The sequence below is a fragment of the Toxorhynchites rutilus genome, chromosome 3, assembly GCF_029784135.1.
Source record: "Toxorhynchites rutilus septentrionalis strain SRP chromosome 3, ASM2978413v1, whole genome shotgun sequence".
Lineage (NCBI taxonomy): Eukaryota > Metazoa > Arthropoda > Insecta > Diptera > Culicidae > Toxorhynchites > Toxorhynchites rutilus.
This window is the reverse complement of record NC_073746.1, coordinates 91159425-91179759: the sequence shown is the minus strand read 5'-3', so window position 1 is coordinate 91179759 and position 20335 is coordinate 91159425. Positions and strand designations below refer to the sequence as shown.

The 20335-nt window shown below is 36.3% G+C and overlaps 1 protein-coding gene across 2 annotated transcripts in view; it reads right to left on the bottom strand.

Annotated features, from left to right (window-relative positions):
- The window catches only part of LOC129773717 (epidermal growth factor receptor), a 278989-nt gene extending 259703 nt beyond the window's left edge, over positions 1 to 19286 (bottom strand). Inside the window, exons 1-2 of one of the 2 annotated variants that reach the window (XM_055777361.1) lie at positions 17517 to 19286; positions 10554 to 10580 (exon numbers count right to left, since the gene is read on the bottom strand). In XM_055777361.1, coding sequence (XP_055633336.1) covers positions 10554 to 10580; positions 17517 to 17649 — 160 coding nt within the window. In that variant the 5' untranslated portion in view covers positions 17650 to 19286. The remainder of the gene's footprint in view (positions 1 to 10553; positions 10581 to 17516) is intronic. The other variant, XM_055777362.1, reaches the window with a different exon arrangement.
- Between the last annotated feature and the right edge of the window lie 1049 nt (positions 19287 to 20335).

Genomic DNA, 20335 nt, shown 5'->3' with positions numbered 1-20335 from the left:
CAGAATCTCGAAGAAAATTGTTTTGAATTTTCACACAAAGCTCAGGGAAGCAATCTAAAATCCATGAAAAATTATTGTACGTTTTATCTTTGAGATTTAGAGTTCGATTACGGATTGCTTTTCCCGTAAAAACCAAGAAATATAGAAATCAAACAAAACTATGAGCACTCTTTTTAGGATTGTACCGGATTATGTAAAAGTCAACGAAAGAAACCTTTTCAAAAAACTAATTTTATTCGATGCCATGGAACTAATACCAGTGGTTTCCTCAATCCCGCTGTAATGCATACAACGACAATGAATTATTATTCTAAATTACAGTACGACAACAAAGTTTGCTGACAGTAGCTTTAAGATGATTTCCACGGCTTTCGTCGATATGGAAAGTTAATTTCGTTTTGATATTTATCATAGATTCTTCTTGTTCTTCTTCTTCAATGGCACTAACGTTCCTAGAGGAACTTCGCCGTCTCAACGTAGTATTACTTGCGTCATTTTTATTAGTACTTAGTTGAGATTTCTATGCCAAATAACACGCCTTGAATGCATTCTGAGTGGCAAGCTCTAGAATACGCGTGATCACAGTGCAAGTCGGAGGAAATTTCTTTGACGAAAAATTCCCCCGACCAGAACGGGAATTGAACCCGAACCCCCGGCATGTTAGTTATGACGCTAACCACTCGGCCACGGGAGCACAAATTATCATAGATGCCATTACCAAAGAAACTGCATTCAAATGTAGAAAAAGTTGTATCTAAAGTCCTACAATGTTGGATCAGAAATCTATAAATTTGAATTCTTTGGATCTGAATGATCAGTCACCCGGATCCCAAAATTTTGAATGATGGGGTCTGATATTATCTATGTTTAATCCATATAATTGAAAGCTTGTATTGAAGAAATTTTGGGATTTGGAAGGAGCATGGCATCTAGTAATAATTTCAAATCTGAAATTTGAATAGAAACATTAGATATCTGGTACCGCCATCCGGGGGAAAATTGATCAATCGTATTACTGAAAACAAACATAAATTTTCATAGGTATTATGCAATTTAATTTAAAACTTTTCTGATCTGACATGATCGATAATCATCTGTTTCCGTTTTTAACTATGGTAAAGAAACATAATTTCAACACACCAAAGCAATATTTATAGACGTTAAATACATTAATTTATTTCTAGCGGATACTTGATGAATTGAATAAGTAATCGAATACTTGTAATTACTATTCAAATAAATAAGAAAAAACTATTTCACAAAAAAGCATCAAGAATGAACAGAACCAAATCCCATCATGCGACATATCGATCGTCCTGTTTTATCAAAACTAGCTCAGTATTATTTCAAGGGCTTTTGGCTACAATTGGATAATCCGAATGATCTCCGGTGACCTGCAGATCAGTGTGCAAATAGAATTATGGAAAGGCATGACCACACCTTTAGGCGGATTAAATCTGGTTTTTGTATCCTCAAACCCTTGAATGATCATTGAAATGACCGTACGTGAAAAGCTAATTGATTTTCTATACTTCTTTGTGCATATGATACTAGAAAATCCTATAAAATATAGATTGATTAATTTCACCCCCAAGCTACATTTTGAATTTTTCTGCTAAAAAATTTCGTCAATTTGGAAAGGATTTTTTCGAACAAAATTTTCCAAGACGTTTTGTGGTCTTAGAACATGTACTGATTTTAAAAATAATTGGGTATAAATCTAACATAAAAAATCGGAAATATTCAGATTTTTCTGAAATTAGTGATCAATTTACGTCCGGTTTACGGTATCTACTAATTACGATTTTTTTCAATTGAATTTGAATAAAAATCCGTGATTTGTAAACTGTGAGCGGAATTCGCTCACACGAATTCGGAATTCGCAGAATCGGATTTTGAATTCAGATTTGGATTCAGATGTAAATTCCTCGATTCCTGGTTATGATCAATTCCAAGAATGGATCCAAATATTGGTTTCTGTACATAAAATTCATTTAATTCTGGAATTTGCATCTAAAACCTGAATTGTCAAATATGGAATATTGAATTCATTGCAATTGCAATTTATAATTTGGATTCCAAAGTTTTCAATTTAAGAACTTTGTTATCGGGAATCCAAAATATGAAATCTTTTAGCAACCTAGAATGTAGAAAATAGGATCGAGGACTTAAAATCTGAAGTACAAATGAAACAAATTCAAATCTGCAATCTTAGAATGGGTGATTCTTAATTTGAATCTAAATCCGAAATCCAATTTGTAATCTAAAACACAGATTTAAATCTGTCTGGATGCGTAGGTAGGATTTTAAACTACGGATTAAAGCCCTACATTTATATGAACACTTTTATTGCGATAACCAATATGGCTAAATTGAAAAACAACGACACTTCGTATTCAGAATTGGAGTCTACCAGACCCGGATTCTTTGAGTACCTAAAATTCGGTTTATAGATCAGGATTACACATTTCATCGAAACATTTCAAAATCATAGATAATACAAGTAAATACTTTGAGACTCCAGATCAGACACTGCATATCAAAATTGGGAAGCTGGCGCTTTGGATTCGAATATGAAACCCGAATATTGGAAATTGATTGAAATTTGTTTTAAAATTTAGGAATTTGAAATATGAAACTTTGATACCGGAGGTCTAAAACATTGAACTGGTGTAATTTGAAATTTAGAAAACGGTATTGGGAATTTAAAGTCTGGAATATAAATAGAAACGAGTCTGAAAATCTGGAAATGACTGAACATCGGAATCTAATTACAATCAAAATCGAAATAATATTTCGAAGCCATAGTTTGAAATCGAGATTTTTAAAATGCGAGCAGCTGCTGGAATCCATGTCTAAATCTGGATTTTGTTTCGAATAAAATGAATTAAAAAAATAACGCCATTCTCAATCCAGTATTAAGAATTCAAGTTTGATTTTTTTTATATAAATATCAAATTTAAATTTAAATTCAAGGTTTAGATTTAAAGAATACCAGAACCCAGATTTCAAAAGAGTCTTGTAAAATTCTAAACATTTTGTAAACACAAATAACAATCCATATCCAGTTTTTTTTACTAAGATTTTTAGATCTTAAATTTCTGTTGCCAGATTAAGGAAGTTGAGATTCCAGATACGACACATATGCCCTATTGCGAATTAAAGTTTTTGAATATTTTTCATAACATAACTGAATACAGATATCGACCCACTTATTACTGTTTTTGAATTCATATTATATTTCCAGATTCTAATTCCAGAGCCAGATTCCAGAACAATATTCCAAATTCATGTTCCAGATTCAGATTCCAAAGCAAATTCAGAATCGGGATGCAGGTTCAAAATTCAAATTCCAATTTCCAGTATCCATATTCCAGATTCCAAATTCCGGATTCCAGATTTCGGATTCTAGATTTCAGATTGAGATTACAGATTTGAAAATTCAGATTTCAGATTCATTTCAGAATTCGAGATTTGAATTCCCATATTCGAAAATTTCCACATTCCTGGTTGCAGGTTTACATTACACATTCGAATCCAAAATTCATGTTCCATGTTCAGGTTTTACATTCCATACTACAAAAATGCCGAGTCCGTATTCAGACTCCTTATATCCAATGAAGATTTCAGATACAGTATCCCAAATCTAAATCAAATTCCAGATTTCGAATCCAGCATTTAGATTTTGAGATTTCCAGTTAAGATAGCTGATACAAGAATTTTAGATTTCAAGATCTTGCATACACATAAATTCATATATATAAATGATCGTTTGTCTGCCTGTAACAAGTTTTCATTAATTTTTATCAATGTGTCGATTTTACCGCAATCCATTTCATCTTAGAATACCAATTAATACCAATACAGATATAAAAACACGAGTTCTAACAAATAAATGATCAACATATTCTGTAGAGAGGTTTATGTAGAATTTAATGGAGGGTCTGTAACGATTTGGGAGGCCTTGAAAATATGTGGAAATCCTTCGGGTGTCGGTTTTACCCAGACTTCCCCTCTTCAGTCGGTTTTACCCAGTGTCCCCATCCTCCTCAGTGTCCCAATTTACTCGCAATTTATCACCTAACAGCAAAGCCGACATGTTTCTAATACATTTCGAGACAACTTTTAGCAAGCCTTATTTAATAAAAAAGTTTTGTCCGTAGCTATTCTTCTATATTCTTATTTCGCACATCCATTTCTTTGAGGAAATCAGAATTGAATCATTCATACAAATTTATATACATTGATTGCATGGAGGAGCATCCAAATTTTGATGGACCGAATTCACGCACTCTTTGTTATGAATCCAATAATAGTTGTCAACTTTCTAGTTCGTTTTGTTCTACGAGCTCGATTTTGTGAGAAAAAAAAACAAACGCACAAACGGATTTAATTCAGCGAATTTCAAAAATGTTAGAATTTTTGAACAAAATACCTTGATTCTCCACGCTATTTTGTTTGTGTGAGTAATTTTCGTGTACGAACAAAAAATCTAGCGAAACAATTTCATGTACTAAACAAAATAAATCAATTTTCCACGAAACCTCTTTATTGTAATATAAAACTATGAAATCATCATCATACACATTTTTCATTAAATATTTTTTCCCAATTTTAGAACGAACGTGTAACATTTTTACATTTACCAAAAGTTCATTGCAATCCAATTCAATACATCTAATCGATACAAAGAATACTTCGGAAACTTAGAAGCAACGGAACTTGAATAACATATCAGCCCATCTAAAAATCCTGGTCTCAATCCAATTGAGAATTTGTGGGACGTCGTTGTGTCCCAACATGAAAACTCCAAAGATTATACTTCCCAGTAGCGATAATACCATCCATTAAGGCGATCTGGCATAGTGGTAACATCCGTACCTCTCACGCCCGAGGTCACTAGTTCAATTCTTACTCCCGACATTCTTCCAAAAATGAAAGTTAAAGTGATGAACCACCCAAAAGTGTTGAAAGTCACTATAATACAGAGAGAAAGAAAAAAATACCACATCCTATCTCAAAGTAGCCAATTACTCGTAGGAAGCGACTGGATTCGATTAATAATGATCATTGCTTATTTGCTTTGCTAGTTAGGCGACAAAGAATAATTTGACTGTTTGCAACAGCGATGTAGTGATTAAATTTCCGATAAAAACAAAGAAATATCTTCATTAAACGCATTATTACGCTGTACATCACTCACAAAATTCGTAATGATTATGGTTTGTGCTAATTATAAGTCCACCATTATAGGAAACTGCGTAAGAACGAATGTCTCATCCGAATGGCTTGATTGTAACATCTAAGCAGGAACAGGGTGTATCTGTTATTGTCCGCTTTTGTTCTGTCTTCTAACTGTGTGTATGAACGTAGCAAACTATTCGACGCCCCCAACCGACCGACCGACCTCAGCATAGATTAAACTTTATAAAACTGGGGAAGTATGCAAAACAGCATGAAAACAACATGTTGCACTTCCTTCCAATCTCCGTCTGGCCATGTCTCCGCTGCTGTCTGCTCTTTTTCTTTCGCAATGTTATGGCAGCAGCAGCACTAGTTCCAGCTCGTTTCGCATATCTGTTTTTTTTTGTTGTTGTTGATTGTAGTTTGTAGCTATTGTATCAACTCGTTCCTCCGGATTCCGGACATGTCACGGACGGCAGAAAGGACGACACCTTTGTATTGAGTATGCAAGCGACCCGACGACTCTGTGGAACTGTGGTTTCGAGTTTCTTTTTTCTGGTTTGCTCTGCCTCTCGATGGCGACCAGCAGATTGATAGCCCTGAACCGAAAACCAACGAAAAAGTACACGTTAAAGTAGTTGGACTGTTTGGTATTCAGTTTCCAACCAGTTGGTTTCTGATTGCATTGCGAATGCAAACCTTATCTCGGGAATGGTTATATGTCGGCGGCTCATGAGATATTCTGGTTGTACGGTCGAGAATTTGGAGGAGCTGATTTATGGCGGTGATAAACCGGCTGGCGCGGGAAAAAATATGAGACGTATTTGAGCAGCGGGGTTCAAGTACCCATTCATAGTCCTAAGGCTCGCCGAACCGTGCGTGACTGTTACGGTTGATCGCAACCGTCAACCTTGGCACAGACATTGGAACGAAGTTCGGCGATATCACTTTCATATATTATCGATTTGTTCATAGTCCGGTCAACAATTTTCAATTTGGTCTCGGGATGCCCTGACAGGTGATCACCGTCGTGATCATGGGGAGCAATAACCCACTAAGTGGCGCGTTCGGTGCTTCGCACGCATCGCGTCTTGGGCTGGAGCTGAATGCTGGCTGGTTCAGTTTGTTTCTGTTGTTTCGTCCATGATGGTGTAGCTACTATTAATCGCCGGGGAAGGTTATAACAAATGAAATGCTATTATGGGGTGAAATTAATGGACCGCAACGTCGGAACAAGACAGGTCATGGTGGGATGCGTGGTCGTTGCTGGAGTGTCTTTCCTGATTCTCAATGACTGCAGCAGGATTCTCTGTGCTGCGGTGTGTTGTTTATTGGTGATTTTCTGTGGGCACTTAATATGAGTTATTGATGTAATTGAACACTACAGGAGGGTGAGTGCATTGTGTTCCTAAGTGCGATTAAGCATTCTTATCGCAGTGCTTTTTGTAATTTTGTTTTTGGAGTACTCTGCACCGGTCATCACTGCGTAGTTAACTTCAGAAGTGAAACAATTTTTCACAGGATGGATTAAATTGATACTATTGACATACAAGATATGTGCGACGATTAACGTCAACGATTCAAATTGAAATGTGGTATGATCAAAGAAGTATAACATTGCAAAGTATTCATGTTTCAATTCCATTCTTTGCCAGAGATAAACTTTTCGAGACGCGGTAAGCAACACAAACAGAGCTGATGTGAACATGTTCTGAGTATATATAATTGAAAATATTGAACAATCCAGAATATACACCCTTTTTCGTTGTTGGAGTTTTTTTTTTGGAAATTATAAAAAAAACATTAACATCTACTCGGTTTGACAAGACGATATGTTTTACTACAAGGATTTCAATCCAAGTTGTACTATTTATCCCAAACTAATGAAAAAATGCGCTTACTTCATTTGTGAACCAAAAATTTAAGAAATATACTCTAAAAGATTCAAAGATTCAAAGATTCAAAGATTCAAAGATTCAAATATTCAAAGATTCAAAGATTCAAAGATTCAAAGATTCAAAGATTCAAAGATTCAAAGATTCAAAGATTCAAAGATTCAAAGATTCAAAGATTCAAAGATTCAAAGATTCAAAGATTCAAAGATTCAAATATTCAAAGATTCAAAGAGTTTCTGCGAATGCAAACATTATCTCGGAAATAGTTGTATGTTGTTTCATAAAATATGTTGCAAAATATGGCAGTGATAAAACGGATAATGCGGTAAAAATTTTCAGAGATTCAAAGATGGATTTTTTTCCGGCTGGCACGGATTTTTTTTCCTGAGATCCAAAGATTCCATATTCGGATTCCAAGATTATGACTTGGTTTATGGTTAGATCCAGGTTTCTGGAAAGTCAGTTATGAGCATCAGAGGGCAGTGTCTTAAATAAATATATTACGTTCAAGCAGCTTACACAGTTTGCAATTACAGTCTGATAATCTAAAACTAGGATTTATAATTTGTTATCTATAGTATGAGATCTAAATGATGAATTTTCATACAAATTCTGTATCATACAGACTGATACCAGCTTCATGCATTCTAGACCCCAGATTTATGATCCCAAATACATATTGACATTCTTGAATTCAACTAAAAATGACAGACTTCAGATTCTGTATTCCAAATTTCTGATTTTTAATACCGCATTGATACCACATTCTAATAACTGAATCACGCTCCAAAAAGATCACAAGACCAGACCAAATACAGCCATATACAGAGCCCCGATTGGGAATGTAAAATCCATTTCAAATACCTTTCGAATATTCAGAATCCTTCCAATGCCTAGAAATCATATTTGATATTTCATACATTAGGTTAGAAACTTCTAGATTCCGGATATGAGTTCGTATGCCTTATTCCGTATACAGATATGCAAAAATGGTTTTCTTTTATTTTTGAGTTATATTCTTAAACTTTGAAGATTTTCCTTTCCCAGCATATCGAATAACTTCGTTAAAAACGGCCAAATAAACATGGTTTAATTCGAAAACATGGATAAAAATAAATAAAACAGAAAAAACGACATGAAATGAAACAGAAATTTGCATAATATTTTTGTAATAAATCTACAGATTGTAAATTTAAAATTCCCGATTCATGTTCCCCATTCGTTCTTCAGATTTCAAATTTTAAAATTTAGATGCGTATTCCACATTCAGATTCAGGTTAGAAAAATCTCGCTTATATGTTCGAGATGAACATTCTGATTCTAGACTCCTGATTCTAGTTACGCTATTCCCTATATCTTTCTCTAGCGTCTAGAAAATTTAGATACAAATTCAAGATCTTCCATTTTTTTTTTGTTTTTTCGAAAGCAGATTCTTGTTTCCAAATTACAGATACCAAATTTATTCCATGATAATTCAGAATCAGATTAATAATCAGATTTAGTTTATGGCTTGCCAAACCCAGAATTCGGATCCCTGAAATTATAGGATAAAATATTCTAATTTGCACATCACAATGACGGCTAACAGATTATTGATACATATTCTACATCGATGAATTCACAGATTTAAGAGTTCATATGTCGGATTCAATAATCCAAAACATTTTATTTGCTTCCCGATAGTGCATGTAGATTTCAAACATCTCATACAAATTCTTTCGTTTAAATTTAAAGTTCAGAATTTAAATTCAGATTCAAGATTTAGTCTACAGATACAGACTCCTAATTCTGATTCAATATTTCAGGATTCAGATATAAAATCAAAATTAATAATTAGGATTTATATATCTCATCTCTGTTGAAAAATAATACCCGACAAATCTGGATTTCAGAAATGGATCTGGAGAATATGATTCATATTCATCTTTATTGAAGTTATTTATCCATTTATCTTTCACGGGTCACTTAATTGCAAGAGGGCGTCGAAAAAGTAAAATGATTGGAAGCTTTGGTAGACCTTTTCACCGAAATTAATATTAGGCTGTCAAGAAAGTCCTGCGGTATTTTTTTTTGAATTTTCATTTGTTCATAAAATTAGTTACAATCATCTGTTTCAAGTTAAATATGCGCCGTTTTGTTCGATGACTTGTTCCCAACGAGATGCCAACTTCATAATATCCCTGTTATAGAAGCTCGCTTCCTTATTGGCAAAAACTCGGATAGCCAATTTTCACAGGCCTCTTTTGTGGCTAACTTCTGACAACCTAGCTCGTTCGCCATGGACAAAAACATGTGGTTGTCACTTGGTGCAAGGTCCGAACTATACGGCGGATGCAAAAGAACCTCCCATCCGAGCTCCCGGAGCTTCTGGTGCGTCACCAAAGAAGTGTGTGGCCTGGCGTTGTCCTGATGGAAGACAATGCGGCCTCTGTTTATCAAAGATGGCCTCTTCTTAATGAGTGCTACCTTCAAGCGGTCCAGTTGTTGGCAGTACAGGTCCGAATTGAGTGTTTGGCCATAGGGAAGCAGCTCATAATAGATTATTCCTTGACAATCCCACCAAACACACAGCAGAACCTTCCTGGCCGTTAATGAGGGCTTGGCCACCGTCTGAGCCACTTCTGTGGGCTTCGACCCCGACTGTTTGCGCTTCACGTTGTCGTAAGTGACCCACTTTTCATCGCCAGTTACCATCCGCTTCAGAAACGGGTCGATTTTGTTGCGATTCAGCAGCGATTCACATGCGTTGATACGGTCAAAGATGTTTTTTTGCGTCAACACCACCACACCACCACCCATACATCGAGCTTCTTTGTGAATCCAAGCTTCTTCAAATGGTTAATAACGGTTTGATGACTTATCCCCAGCTCTTGGCCGATGTTACGGCTGCTACTATGCCGGTCTTTCTCGGCTAATTCAGCGATTTTGTCGCAATTTTCGACGACAGGCCTTCCGGAGCGTGGCGCATCTTCGACGACCAGAACGAAAAGGTTGAAACCATCGTTGTGCGGTGGAAATGGAAACTGTATCGGGTCCATAAACTGCACAAATTTTATTGGCAGCTTGAGATGCATTTTTGCCTTTGTCATAGTAGTACTGTAAAATATGTCGGATTTTCTCTTTATTTTGCTCCATATTTGCGACACTATAACTCACGAACGACTTAACCAAACAAAACACTGTCAAGGACCATATTAGCGCGCAAAAATACCTTTCCAACAAGCTATAGTATGACTCGATACAATGAATACAACTAGAACTACGCGCTTACAACGACACCTCGCGGAAATACCGCAGGACTTTTTTGAAATGCCTAATATATGTAAGGATTATAAAATGACGATAGATTGCCTTACTACATTTATTGAAGAGTATATAGAAGTTCTACCAGATTATTGAGACGATTTTATTTCCATTTTGTTCTCTCAGTTCGGTAGCAGGCCACAAAAAAACGGTTTCCATACATTTACTAACCTCGACTGGTGTAACTCCCGAAAATATCTGATGAGAAATTAAAGAGAAAAAGACTTATATATTTCATGATACAGTGGACAGAATATTTTTAAGAGAAATTTAACAGAGCTATATTTCCTTAAAAAGAGTCAATGTAAAATTGCATCATAGCCCTAATAAAGCTAAACTGTATATTGTTCACTGCACTAAACTTGTGGTTGCAGTATATGAAAAAAGAATATAAGAACATTATACTAAGCCATCCTACTTCAAATCTCATCGTGGTATATGAATTACGTAACAATCATCAGTCGATGGTATAATTTGCGCTCTCCATAACAAAAACAAAATATCAATAACTACTGAAGGGTTTATGTAGAATCTGTTCAGCGGGAACAATTGTTAATCATTGTTTATTTATTTGGAATTTTAATCATCAGGGCTTGGACAAAGGTTATCCATATTCGCGTTCTTTGTAACGCTCGAAGTGAAGCCTGACAGTGTTATTAGTCATAACCGCGATACGATTAGCTGCTTATGTGATGAAAACCACAGTTGCTTCTTCATGATAAGGAATTGCTCACAGAAGTCACTCGCATGACGGAGTTAAGAAACATTTTATTGAAAATTTTAAATTTGGTGGCAAATAGTCTTCAGTATCTTGACCACAAGATTCCCAGGTTCATACACTTCAATGCTATAAGCGCCATCTGGACTTGTGTCTAATCTACATCAAATTAGTCAATTCTGCCCCATCAAACATCGGTCGAATTGCTTCGGGCAATCTTTTTTTTTTCTTGTGTTCCTACATGTTCCACGCCTCCGCACAAATTGATGTTAATGTAAGTGCTGCCGCCGCCGTCAGAGAGCCTCATCAACGGGCCAATCTTCAACACCTCATTCAATGTCTTTTCCATACTCGTTCGGCAAAGCGGCGGCAACGCGCTCCCCGCAATCGCTGCTGCTGCTGTGGCTCTGCGGGGCACCGAAAGCACCGAAGCGACCCAAGCGGTTGTCGCGGGTTGGATATTTGGCCAAGGTTGAAGCCACCTACTCGAAACTTCGCATTACAGGTATGTATATAGCGACAATGACAGCTCAGCGACTCTCGGTTGCGGCGAACGGCCGCAATATGATGTACGCGCGGTGGAAAAAAAAACAGGCACACAAATACCCGCAAAAACGGGGTAAAAAAGCTCCGGAGTGTTGGGGTAATCAAATAAAACATTCTTTCATAAATAATGTATAAAATGCTCTGTGGCCCCGTGTGTATTTTGTAGGATTTATGTATCACTTTTGTTTCTGCCGAGCGACAAACGGTGGTAGCCTAGTCTGCTGGTTACTGGAGGGTCTCTTAGAACAAAGGGTTGTAATTTTCGGATGTCTTCGTTGAATTGATTTAATGGGATGGGACGCGTTTTTAAATGAGTCATTCCGCCAAAGATGTGGTTCGGGGGAAAAAAGCTTCGATTAAACAGATAAAAGAGAATATTTATGCTAAAAACTATTCATAGAGCAAACTTATATTCATTTCGTTATCTCTAACTATCTTTTCAGTGGTTAATAAGAAAAAAAAATCTAAATGTGCGACGAAATTATTACTATTTACCCATATGCGGGATTGTTGAAAGTTTATAGAACCTCACTCATATGAAACTAAAATTTGCTAAAATTGTAATGATTCATTGAAAGAAATCATGAAAATATCATGAATAATTTATGAAAAAACAAAGTTTGTGAAAACAACATAAAAACTTGTTTAGAAATGGCGATGAACATTTTTTTTGTCTTCAATTAACACACTTTCAGCCGGGCGATGAACATCTCCAAGAAACAAGAATTCTTTGAAAAAACCTTACGGGATATAATTTGCCTGTAAGACACAACTTTTGAATATATGCTTCGGCGGGACAAATAATGAGGTTTCTAATCTACTGTTCTTATTTTCGATCGATATCGAATATTCATCATCTTTTATTGTTGAGTTGTTTGATAATTGATGTAAGGATAAAATTCGATGCTGGACGTATCTCTCTACATTTGGTAGGTACAGAACGCTAGGGTCAAAACTGATTTGCAAGTTTTTGTACCGGTATTTTTGATATATTTGGTTCTGCCATACAAATGAAGCATAAATTTCTGCATAACTCAAAAACTAATCAAGAAAATGGAATCAAAATTGACATATAGAGATTTTAGGGATCGATAAACGATTCTATAGTGGTTCTACATTCCTCCCTCTCTCTAAGGGGAGGCTGCCATACAAAGGAAACACAAATTTCTGCATAACTCGCAAACTAATCAAGCAAATTGAGCATGGCCTGGCCGGGTAAGGAAGTAAAAAGTGCCCTCAAACCAAATCTCTAGCTGTATGGCAAATATTGTATAGGATATTAAATAAGAAATTTTGGCAGTTTATTTGAACCCCTATGTGGTTTAACATGGGATCTATAGTGAAAAACGTACTTTATCATTTATTTCACGCCATCCTCAAAAGCTTCGAGATAAAAATTTTAAAAAAATACTGAATTTGCATCTTACTACGGTGTAAATATTATCAAAAAAAAAATTCATCAAAAATTTGAGTACTAAAACAAATATTGAAATTTTGGAAAAAAAAATTTGGGATTTAAAGATTTAGTACTACTCTAATTCATATTTAAATGTGTTCCTACGGCTTTTCTAGATATGTGTGATTTTTTTCAGATTTTTTTCAGTGTTACGTGGTTCAAAAAAAAATTTTTTTTATATTTCCAAAGGGTCTGGCTGGGTAAGTAAGGAAGTAAAAAGTCCGTCAAACCAAATCACCAGCTGTATGGAAAATATTTTATTGGGTATTAAATAAAACATTCTGGCAGTAGTACCATATATTTTAGTCCTTATATGGTACACCATAGGATCTATGGTGGAAAATTCACCTTTTCGTTTTTTTCACGCCATTCTCAATTGCCTTGAAACAAAAGTATGAAAAAATACTGAAAGTACATTTTACTAAGGTGTATCGATAAATATCTTCAAACTATTTTTTCATCAAAAAATCTAATAATAATAAAAAAAATTAAATACGAAGTACAAAATGATTTTATATATTTTCTGGCATTTCGAAATTAAAAAAAAATAACTTTGAGATCCACTTCTGTTCTAATTTTTATTTAAATGCGTTCGTATGTGTCTTTTTTCTACATGTGGCGTAATTTTTCCTGAATTTTTAAGAGCATTGCGAGACACAAAAATAATTTTCTTCACCGTCTGCATTATTATTTATATTTTCTTGAAATCAATTATTTTATTGTATTCGTGGTTTTCAATAGTAAGATTAAAATAAAAAAAAACTAAAAACAATTCGGATGATTTTAAGTGTTCTCATTAATCCGAATGATCTTTCCACAAGGACTTTTTTTTTCACAGAGCTCTATCGTACTGCTGACTTCTGTGAATTCGGTAAACCATCTAAATCCAATTTAAAGATAATCTCATATATTTTAAGATACTAGAAAAACAATTGTACAGCGCAATGCTCTAAACATACCGACAAAATGTAGACATACGAAAACAAAATTTAAAAAATATTAGAACAGTAATGGATCTCTAAATTCAAAATAAATTAAAAATGCCCAAAGGCCACAAAACAAATATTTTTTCGCGCAATCCTCTTAAAAATTCAAGAAAAAAAAAATAATTTAAATTATTTTTTATGTTTGATTTTCTGATGATTTTTTTTTTCATATTTTTATCTCAAAGCTTTTGACAAGGGCGTGAAAAAAACGAAAAGGTGCATTTTTCACCATAGATCCTGGTGTACCATATAAGGACTCAAATATATGGTACTGCTGCCAAAATGTTTTATTTAGTCCCATGTACAATATTTTCCATACAGCTGGTGATTTGGTCTGGGGGACTTTTCACTCCCTTTGGAAATACTCTTTGGAAATACAAAAAAAAAATTTTGTACCGCGCAACACTAAAAAAATCTGAAAAAATCATACATGTCTAGAAAATCCATAGAAACACATTTAAATATGAATTAGAGTAGTACTGAGTCCCTAAAACCCAAAAAAAAATTTCTAAATTTCAATATTTTTTTAGTACTAATGAATTTTTGTTTTGAAAATTTTTCTTGACACACCGTAGTAAGATGCACATTCAGTATTTTTTTCAAATTTTCATCTCGAAGTTTTTGAGGATGGCTTGAAATAAAAGAAAAAGTACGCTTTTCACTATAGATCCTATGTTAAACCACATAGGAGTTCAAATAAACCGTCAAAATTTTTTATTTAATATCCTATACAATATTTGCCATACAGCTAGTGATTTGGTTTGGGGGCACTTTTTACTCCCTTACCCGGCCAGGCCCTTTGGCATGTGGAGGTTTCAACACTCCTCTCTCTATGGGGGAAGAGGGGTATAGTCAGCTGACTATCCTCAGTTGATTATGACTATGCAGAGCCCTGTCCATGAACGTGCGCTTAGTAAGAAAACGTGAATATGATAACGAAAAATTAATTTTGGGCAGGACGAAGTTTGCCGGGTCAGGTAGTAATTAAATAAAAAAAAAGATCCAGAAAATACTTTTTCTTCAACTTCATTCAATTTCAATAGTCTTTCAGTTCAGCCTTCTCAGAACAAAACTTGGTCTGTCTGTGAGACTGTATGCTCGAGTATAGGAGGGATAACACGTTGAGCCCCGAATCTTTATTGCTGCGCTTTCCATTCAACCCGCATCAAGAGCGTTTGCACAATATCAGTGCCCAGCTCCTAAAGATACTTATTGCATGAATAGAAAATAGTCAGAAATTCAACTAGTAAGTAGTCAGATTTGGTAAAACATCCCAAAAAATACCTTAGAGGTTTTTATTTTTTTGTTTTGTAACTGTCAGTCCCAGTTAGTTAGCGCTTTCCTACCAAAAAGCTCAACGTCGGCCCCTAGGGCCCGAAAAATGTACTGAATATCGAAGAAAGTGGTTTGGTGCAAATATCTGCAACCATTAAGTTTAAGTATAATGCGTCGATATATGAGGAGAAGAAATAACTGATTGATTGTGTTGGATTATAGAGACTGTAAATGTTTGCAGTTCTGGTATTGAGAAGGGCCCTTGTGGACACACTCAATCCAAACTTCTTCACCTGCCTTGTGAAAAACACTTCATTGACATTGCTCGTCAGCAAACCATGTCCGCTTCCACAAACATCAAACAACGTTTTAGTTAAATCGTTCAATAATATTCGCAATAAATATAAAAAAAGTCGACAAAAACCCAGACAAACTCAGACTTATGATTTTCCAACATCCTGATTTCTGTTCCATACACCGGGCAACCCAGACTTAACCCTTTATGTGGAAACGTGGAAACTAGATAAGGAATCGACTCAAACTTCAGAGAACATAATCCTTACATGAAGTAGAACACATTATCTTTGATTAAAAACAAAACACTGAAGCGGTTGAAAAAATTGGTGGCAATATAGTTGCCACTGCCCGTTAATCTCAAAAACACTGCTTTCCGCTGCCTAGTAAGCTCATTTTATTGTACCTTTGGTTATACAAAAATTAAAACAATATCTCTAGTACGACGAAAAAAAAATTATATAGACTTACAAAGAAAAAATATAAAATTTGAATTTTTCATCAAATACACCTTTTTTCTATTGAAGAAACTGCATGAACTTACACAGTAGATCCTAAATAGAATGCTTACAGTGAAAAACTTATCAACTTGTTGCATGTTCAACGAATTTAAACAGATGTTTTTTGCCGGCGCTCTGAAATCGCGTTTTTTTACATAAAAATGACTCCCAAAATAATATCGTACCATTTTAGCAGCCCTAAAAAATGGAGTATTGCCAGTTACTTTTAGAAGTCTTTGGTTCAGCGATATATTGAAATAGTATTCCAAATGCGGCAAAAAATATATTCTGTGGGGTGGAATATAGGTGTTAAGACCTTATAACAGGTTAAACATCCGCAAAGCCTTTAAATTAGTAATTTTGTATGAATAAGACATATAGGGATCTGAGGTATTACTTAACTATGGAAAAGGGGTCTATTGCCTAAAATAGTTTGAGAACCCCTGACCTATAAGTATAAGGACTCTCTATCACAAATATTGGACCTTATTATGTAAATTCGATCGAACGGTCGATTCAATTCCTATAACTATCACACCGAATAAATTTCCGTATTTTGTAAATCAATAGAATCTTATCGAACCGAGTTCTTTCACGAACGTCGAGAAATTTCATATTTTGAAACGTTGCCGAAATGTTTCCCAAAGCAAAACACTTGAAATGCAAAAAAAAAACCGAACAGCTCGAAAAATTATGCCGACAACTTTCACCCGACTGTATCTGTAACAGCAAAATAGAGCTTACCAGCAAAGTTCTGTTCATCTAGAATTACATATTAGGGGCCAATATTTAATTTTAGACATTTCTAATTTCTCATTCATCACTGTTGCTCTATGCATGGCTATATTTCTTGATAGGAATCTGCACAATTAATTCGCATTACTTATCATAGTTTTAAAATTAAAATAACAATACTACATTAACACTCGCAATCGCAAGGCGAAGTTCTCTACAAAAATTCAGTTTTTATTGATTTTCGAAACCTCATGCCGGATGTTTCCAGTATTTCCAATTGGTCATTTAACAAATAATATTCCTGGAGAAAACTTTGTTGAAATTGTTCCTTGTGACAATGTTTTGCTTTATTACAAGGTATGGTTGAACAACTGAAAGAAAATATTAGAACGGAAACTTCAATCTACTCTTACAACTCATATGTTTTCTTAACGCTAGCATAAACGCCTCATGAAATATTCACGACAAAACGTGGGATTATATATTTAATCCATTGCGTTTGGAGGTGACACTATCCTAGCCCATGGCGAGCGCCTAGGAATACCTACGCGGGCGACCGGTAGACCGCGGACTACCGTTCGGCTATCCCTAGTATAGATGGTAAAGCCAGTTATCATCACTCACCTCTCATTTCGTTGTCCTCCTGCTTGTGGATGTAATCCTTAAGATAGCAGCTCCCGAATCCAAACGATTGGAGCAATATTAGCACTGACAGTGCGAATGTTTTCCACTTCCACTGCTCCATCTTGTTCCCCATTGCTCTCACGAAACACGTTCAGGTGCAAATTTTGCCACAACCACTCCGCGCGATCACACTTTACGTTGCTTCGACAGCGAACTATTTTCAGACCCGACCAACAACAACTGCAATGTTATTGTTGCGTTACGCAAATCGCTATTAACTTGAGCATCCGCGCGTAGGGCTAAAACAATCAAAAATTCATCAACGCAAGGTTTGTTGCGCGTCTTCCATTTCACGGTTCTTCGATATTGGCCGTTCGGTCGGTCGGTCGGATTCTTTCAAACACTCACTCTGTTGTGAGTACTGTTACATTCGGCAAAAAGACACTTAACAGCACAATATTATTGTTTTCGCTGCTCCACTGCGCTCGTTGTGATGTTTTGTATACTTCAAACAGTAATTTCAGCCGTGGCCACGAAATAATTAATCTATTGCTCTCGATGCTCGAAAATCTCTGCTCTTTCGCACACTTGCGCACACAAACACACACACACACCTTCTGTTGCTGCTGTATGATAATTTGTGGAAAAAATAACACTGCCTTTGGCCTTTTCCCCAACCCCGTTGTCTCACTTTTCTCTTGCTCTACCAACTAAGCTAAAACTTCGCTGTTGAATAACTAATTAACCGTGAGCTCTAAATACATTGTATAATAGAAATGTACAACTCGGTTAGCTGCGTTGTGATGTTTTTGTTTCGGTTGCCACCGGTTGCGGTTGCCGGAGGCTGGTTTCGGCGGATGCGGGACTACGAGTCACGCTAGCTAGGCGAGAAGCTCTCTGTCCAACGCCGCTTTATCTCGCGAATTTCCCCACACAGAGCCACTCGATCGCGCGCACTTTATGAATGAAAATCAGGTTTTCGCTTCACACTCCATTCAAATCAATGCCTGGAGTTTTTTTGTGGCTTCGCTTTTAGCACACGTTCTTTGGTCCCGTATGCGACCCACTTGTTGATTTATCACCCCCTTGGAGCGGTCCGTTTGTTTTCCTTCTCGGTATTGCGCTCAAAGTTTGGCTAATCTGTTGCGTACCAATCTTGCCGTTCTCTGGGAGCCACCACAGAAAACCACCCTGTTGCACATGATGTCATTCGATTCGGCACACAGCCGGTAATTTTTTTTTTCTTAGCTTAGAACCAATCAATCCCAACCGATCTTCTAATGCAATCCTTTTTTCATTCACTTAGCTCATTCCACCACATCATAGGCGCTCGGCAAGTTAAATAATTGCATGTGTCGACGGAAATCGAACAACAAAACGAAATACAACTCTCCATCCAACAAGAAGAGGCCGAATCACACCACGCACACCTCAAAGGTTGAAACCCAGCAGCAGCAGCCTCGCGGGTCTTGATCGTTGGCCCCGACGAACGTGGAGATCAATGGGAAAGAACAGGTAAGTACGATCTTCTCTTCTTCTTTTCTTGGCTTTGCCTTTTGCTTTTGTTGGGTGTTACACAGCTAGCCGCACTCTCTATTCATTCTCACTACACAAACACATCCAAACACCAGAAGTAGTCAACGAAAAACGAAAAACTTCAATGCGCGAACCTCCGAAACCTCCGGAACTATTAGGCTTCGGCAAGTAGTAAAAAAGCAACTCAAACGAACTGAGCACACAGAAAAACTAAACCACTCCAGCTCAAAAGCCGTCTGATGCTGAACTAAAGACTAGCTGAGCGCAACCGAATGCTCGTGGCTTGGGAAAATAATACACTGCCTCGTACTCGTTCTCTCCCTCTCTCCCAATGTTCGTTTTGTTTTCGTTCATCCGCTCACGGTTTACGTAGCCCACTGGAACGCTTCCCGACTAGAATTATCATCGGGCTCTGGCCGAAGGAACACGGGTCAAAACAACAATCAACTGAGCGAGTGCGCCTCCGTCGGGTTTTCTTTGGATTTATTGGGAGAGCAAACAGTAAAATGAATCAGAGAAAAATCAGGAAAGGCGCTTAAAGTTGGTGTTCACGCGAGCGAGAGCGAGGGTCGGGGGAACGTTTCAGAAAAAATACGGATTAGTCATCGGCTGTTCGGGAAAACGGTTTTTCGTGTGATGGAGCAATATTTTGATCGAGATTGGGGTGTGAGATAGATGATATGCAAATAAATCACATAGGTGATTTACCTTATGACGCATACGCATAAATTTATGTTCGTACTAATAGGACCACAATGTTCATAGTGAATCTTTTCATCCAACTTCCGAGCACTTCATTTTTAAATGTAAATTTACTAAATTTTAATGTTAAAAATAATTGAACAATGTAAACTCGGACATTATTTGGGGTACAGGCTACATTTTAACGTCATATAGGGGTAGTGGGGGCAAAGTGGTCACGTGGGGTAAAGCGTTCATCTGCATGTTTGGCAGTACAGGTCGGACACGATTATCCGGAGTATTGATTTTTTTTCACTCCGGATAATCGAATCCTCCGGATAATCGAGTCATAAAAAATAGTTTTCTCTAGGTAAACGTATTATAATTATGATTTGCACTTATTTATTAAACGGTTTTATCTAGGTTGACCCGTTTGTATGTTTGTGGCTTTGTACCTTCGTAACTTTGTAACTTTGTATAAAGCGCTACACCACATTAATAGAAATTTAACCCCCTTCCTGTTGACCGATTGATCTGAAATTTGGAACACATCTTTATCTCTGGTGTCATTATAAAACTGCGTATTCGATGGTCTTGAAAAT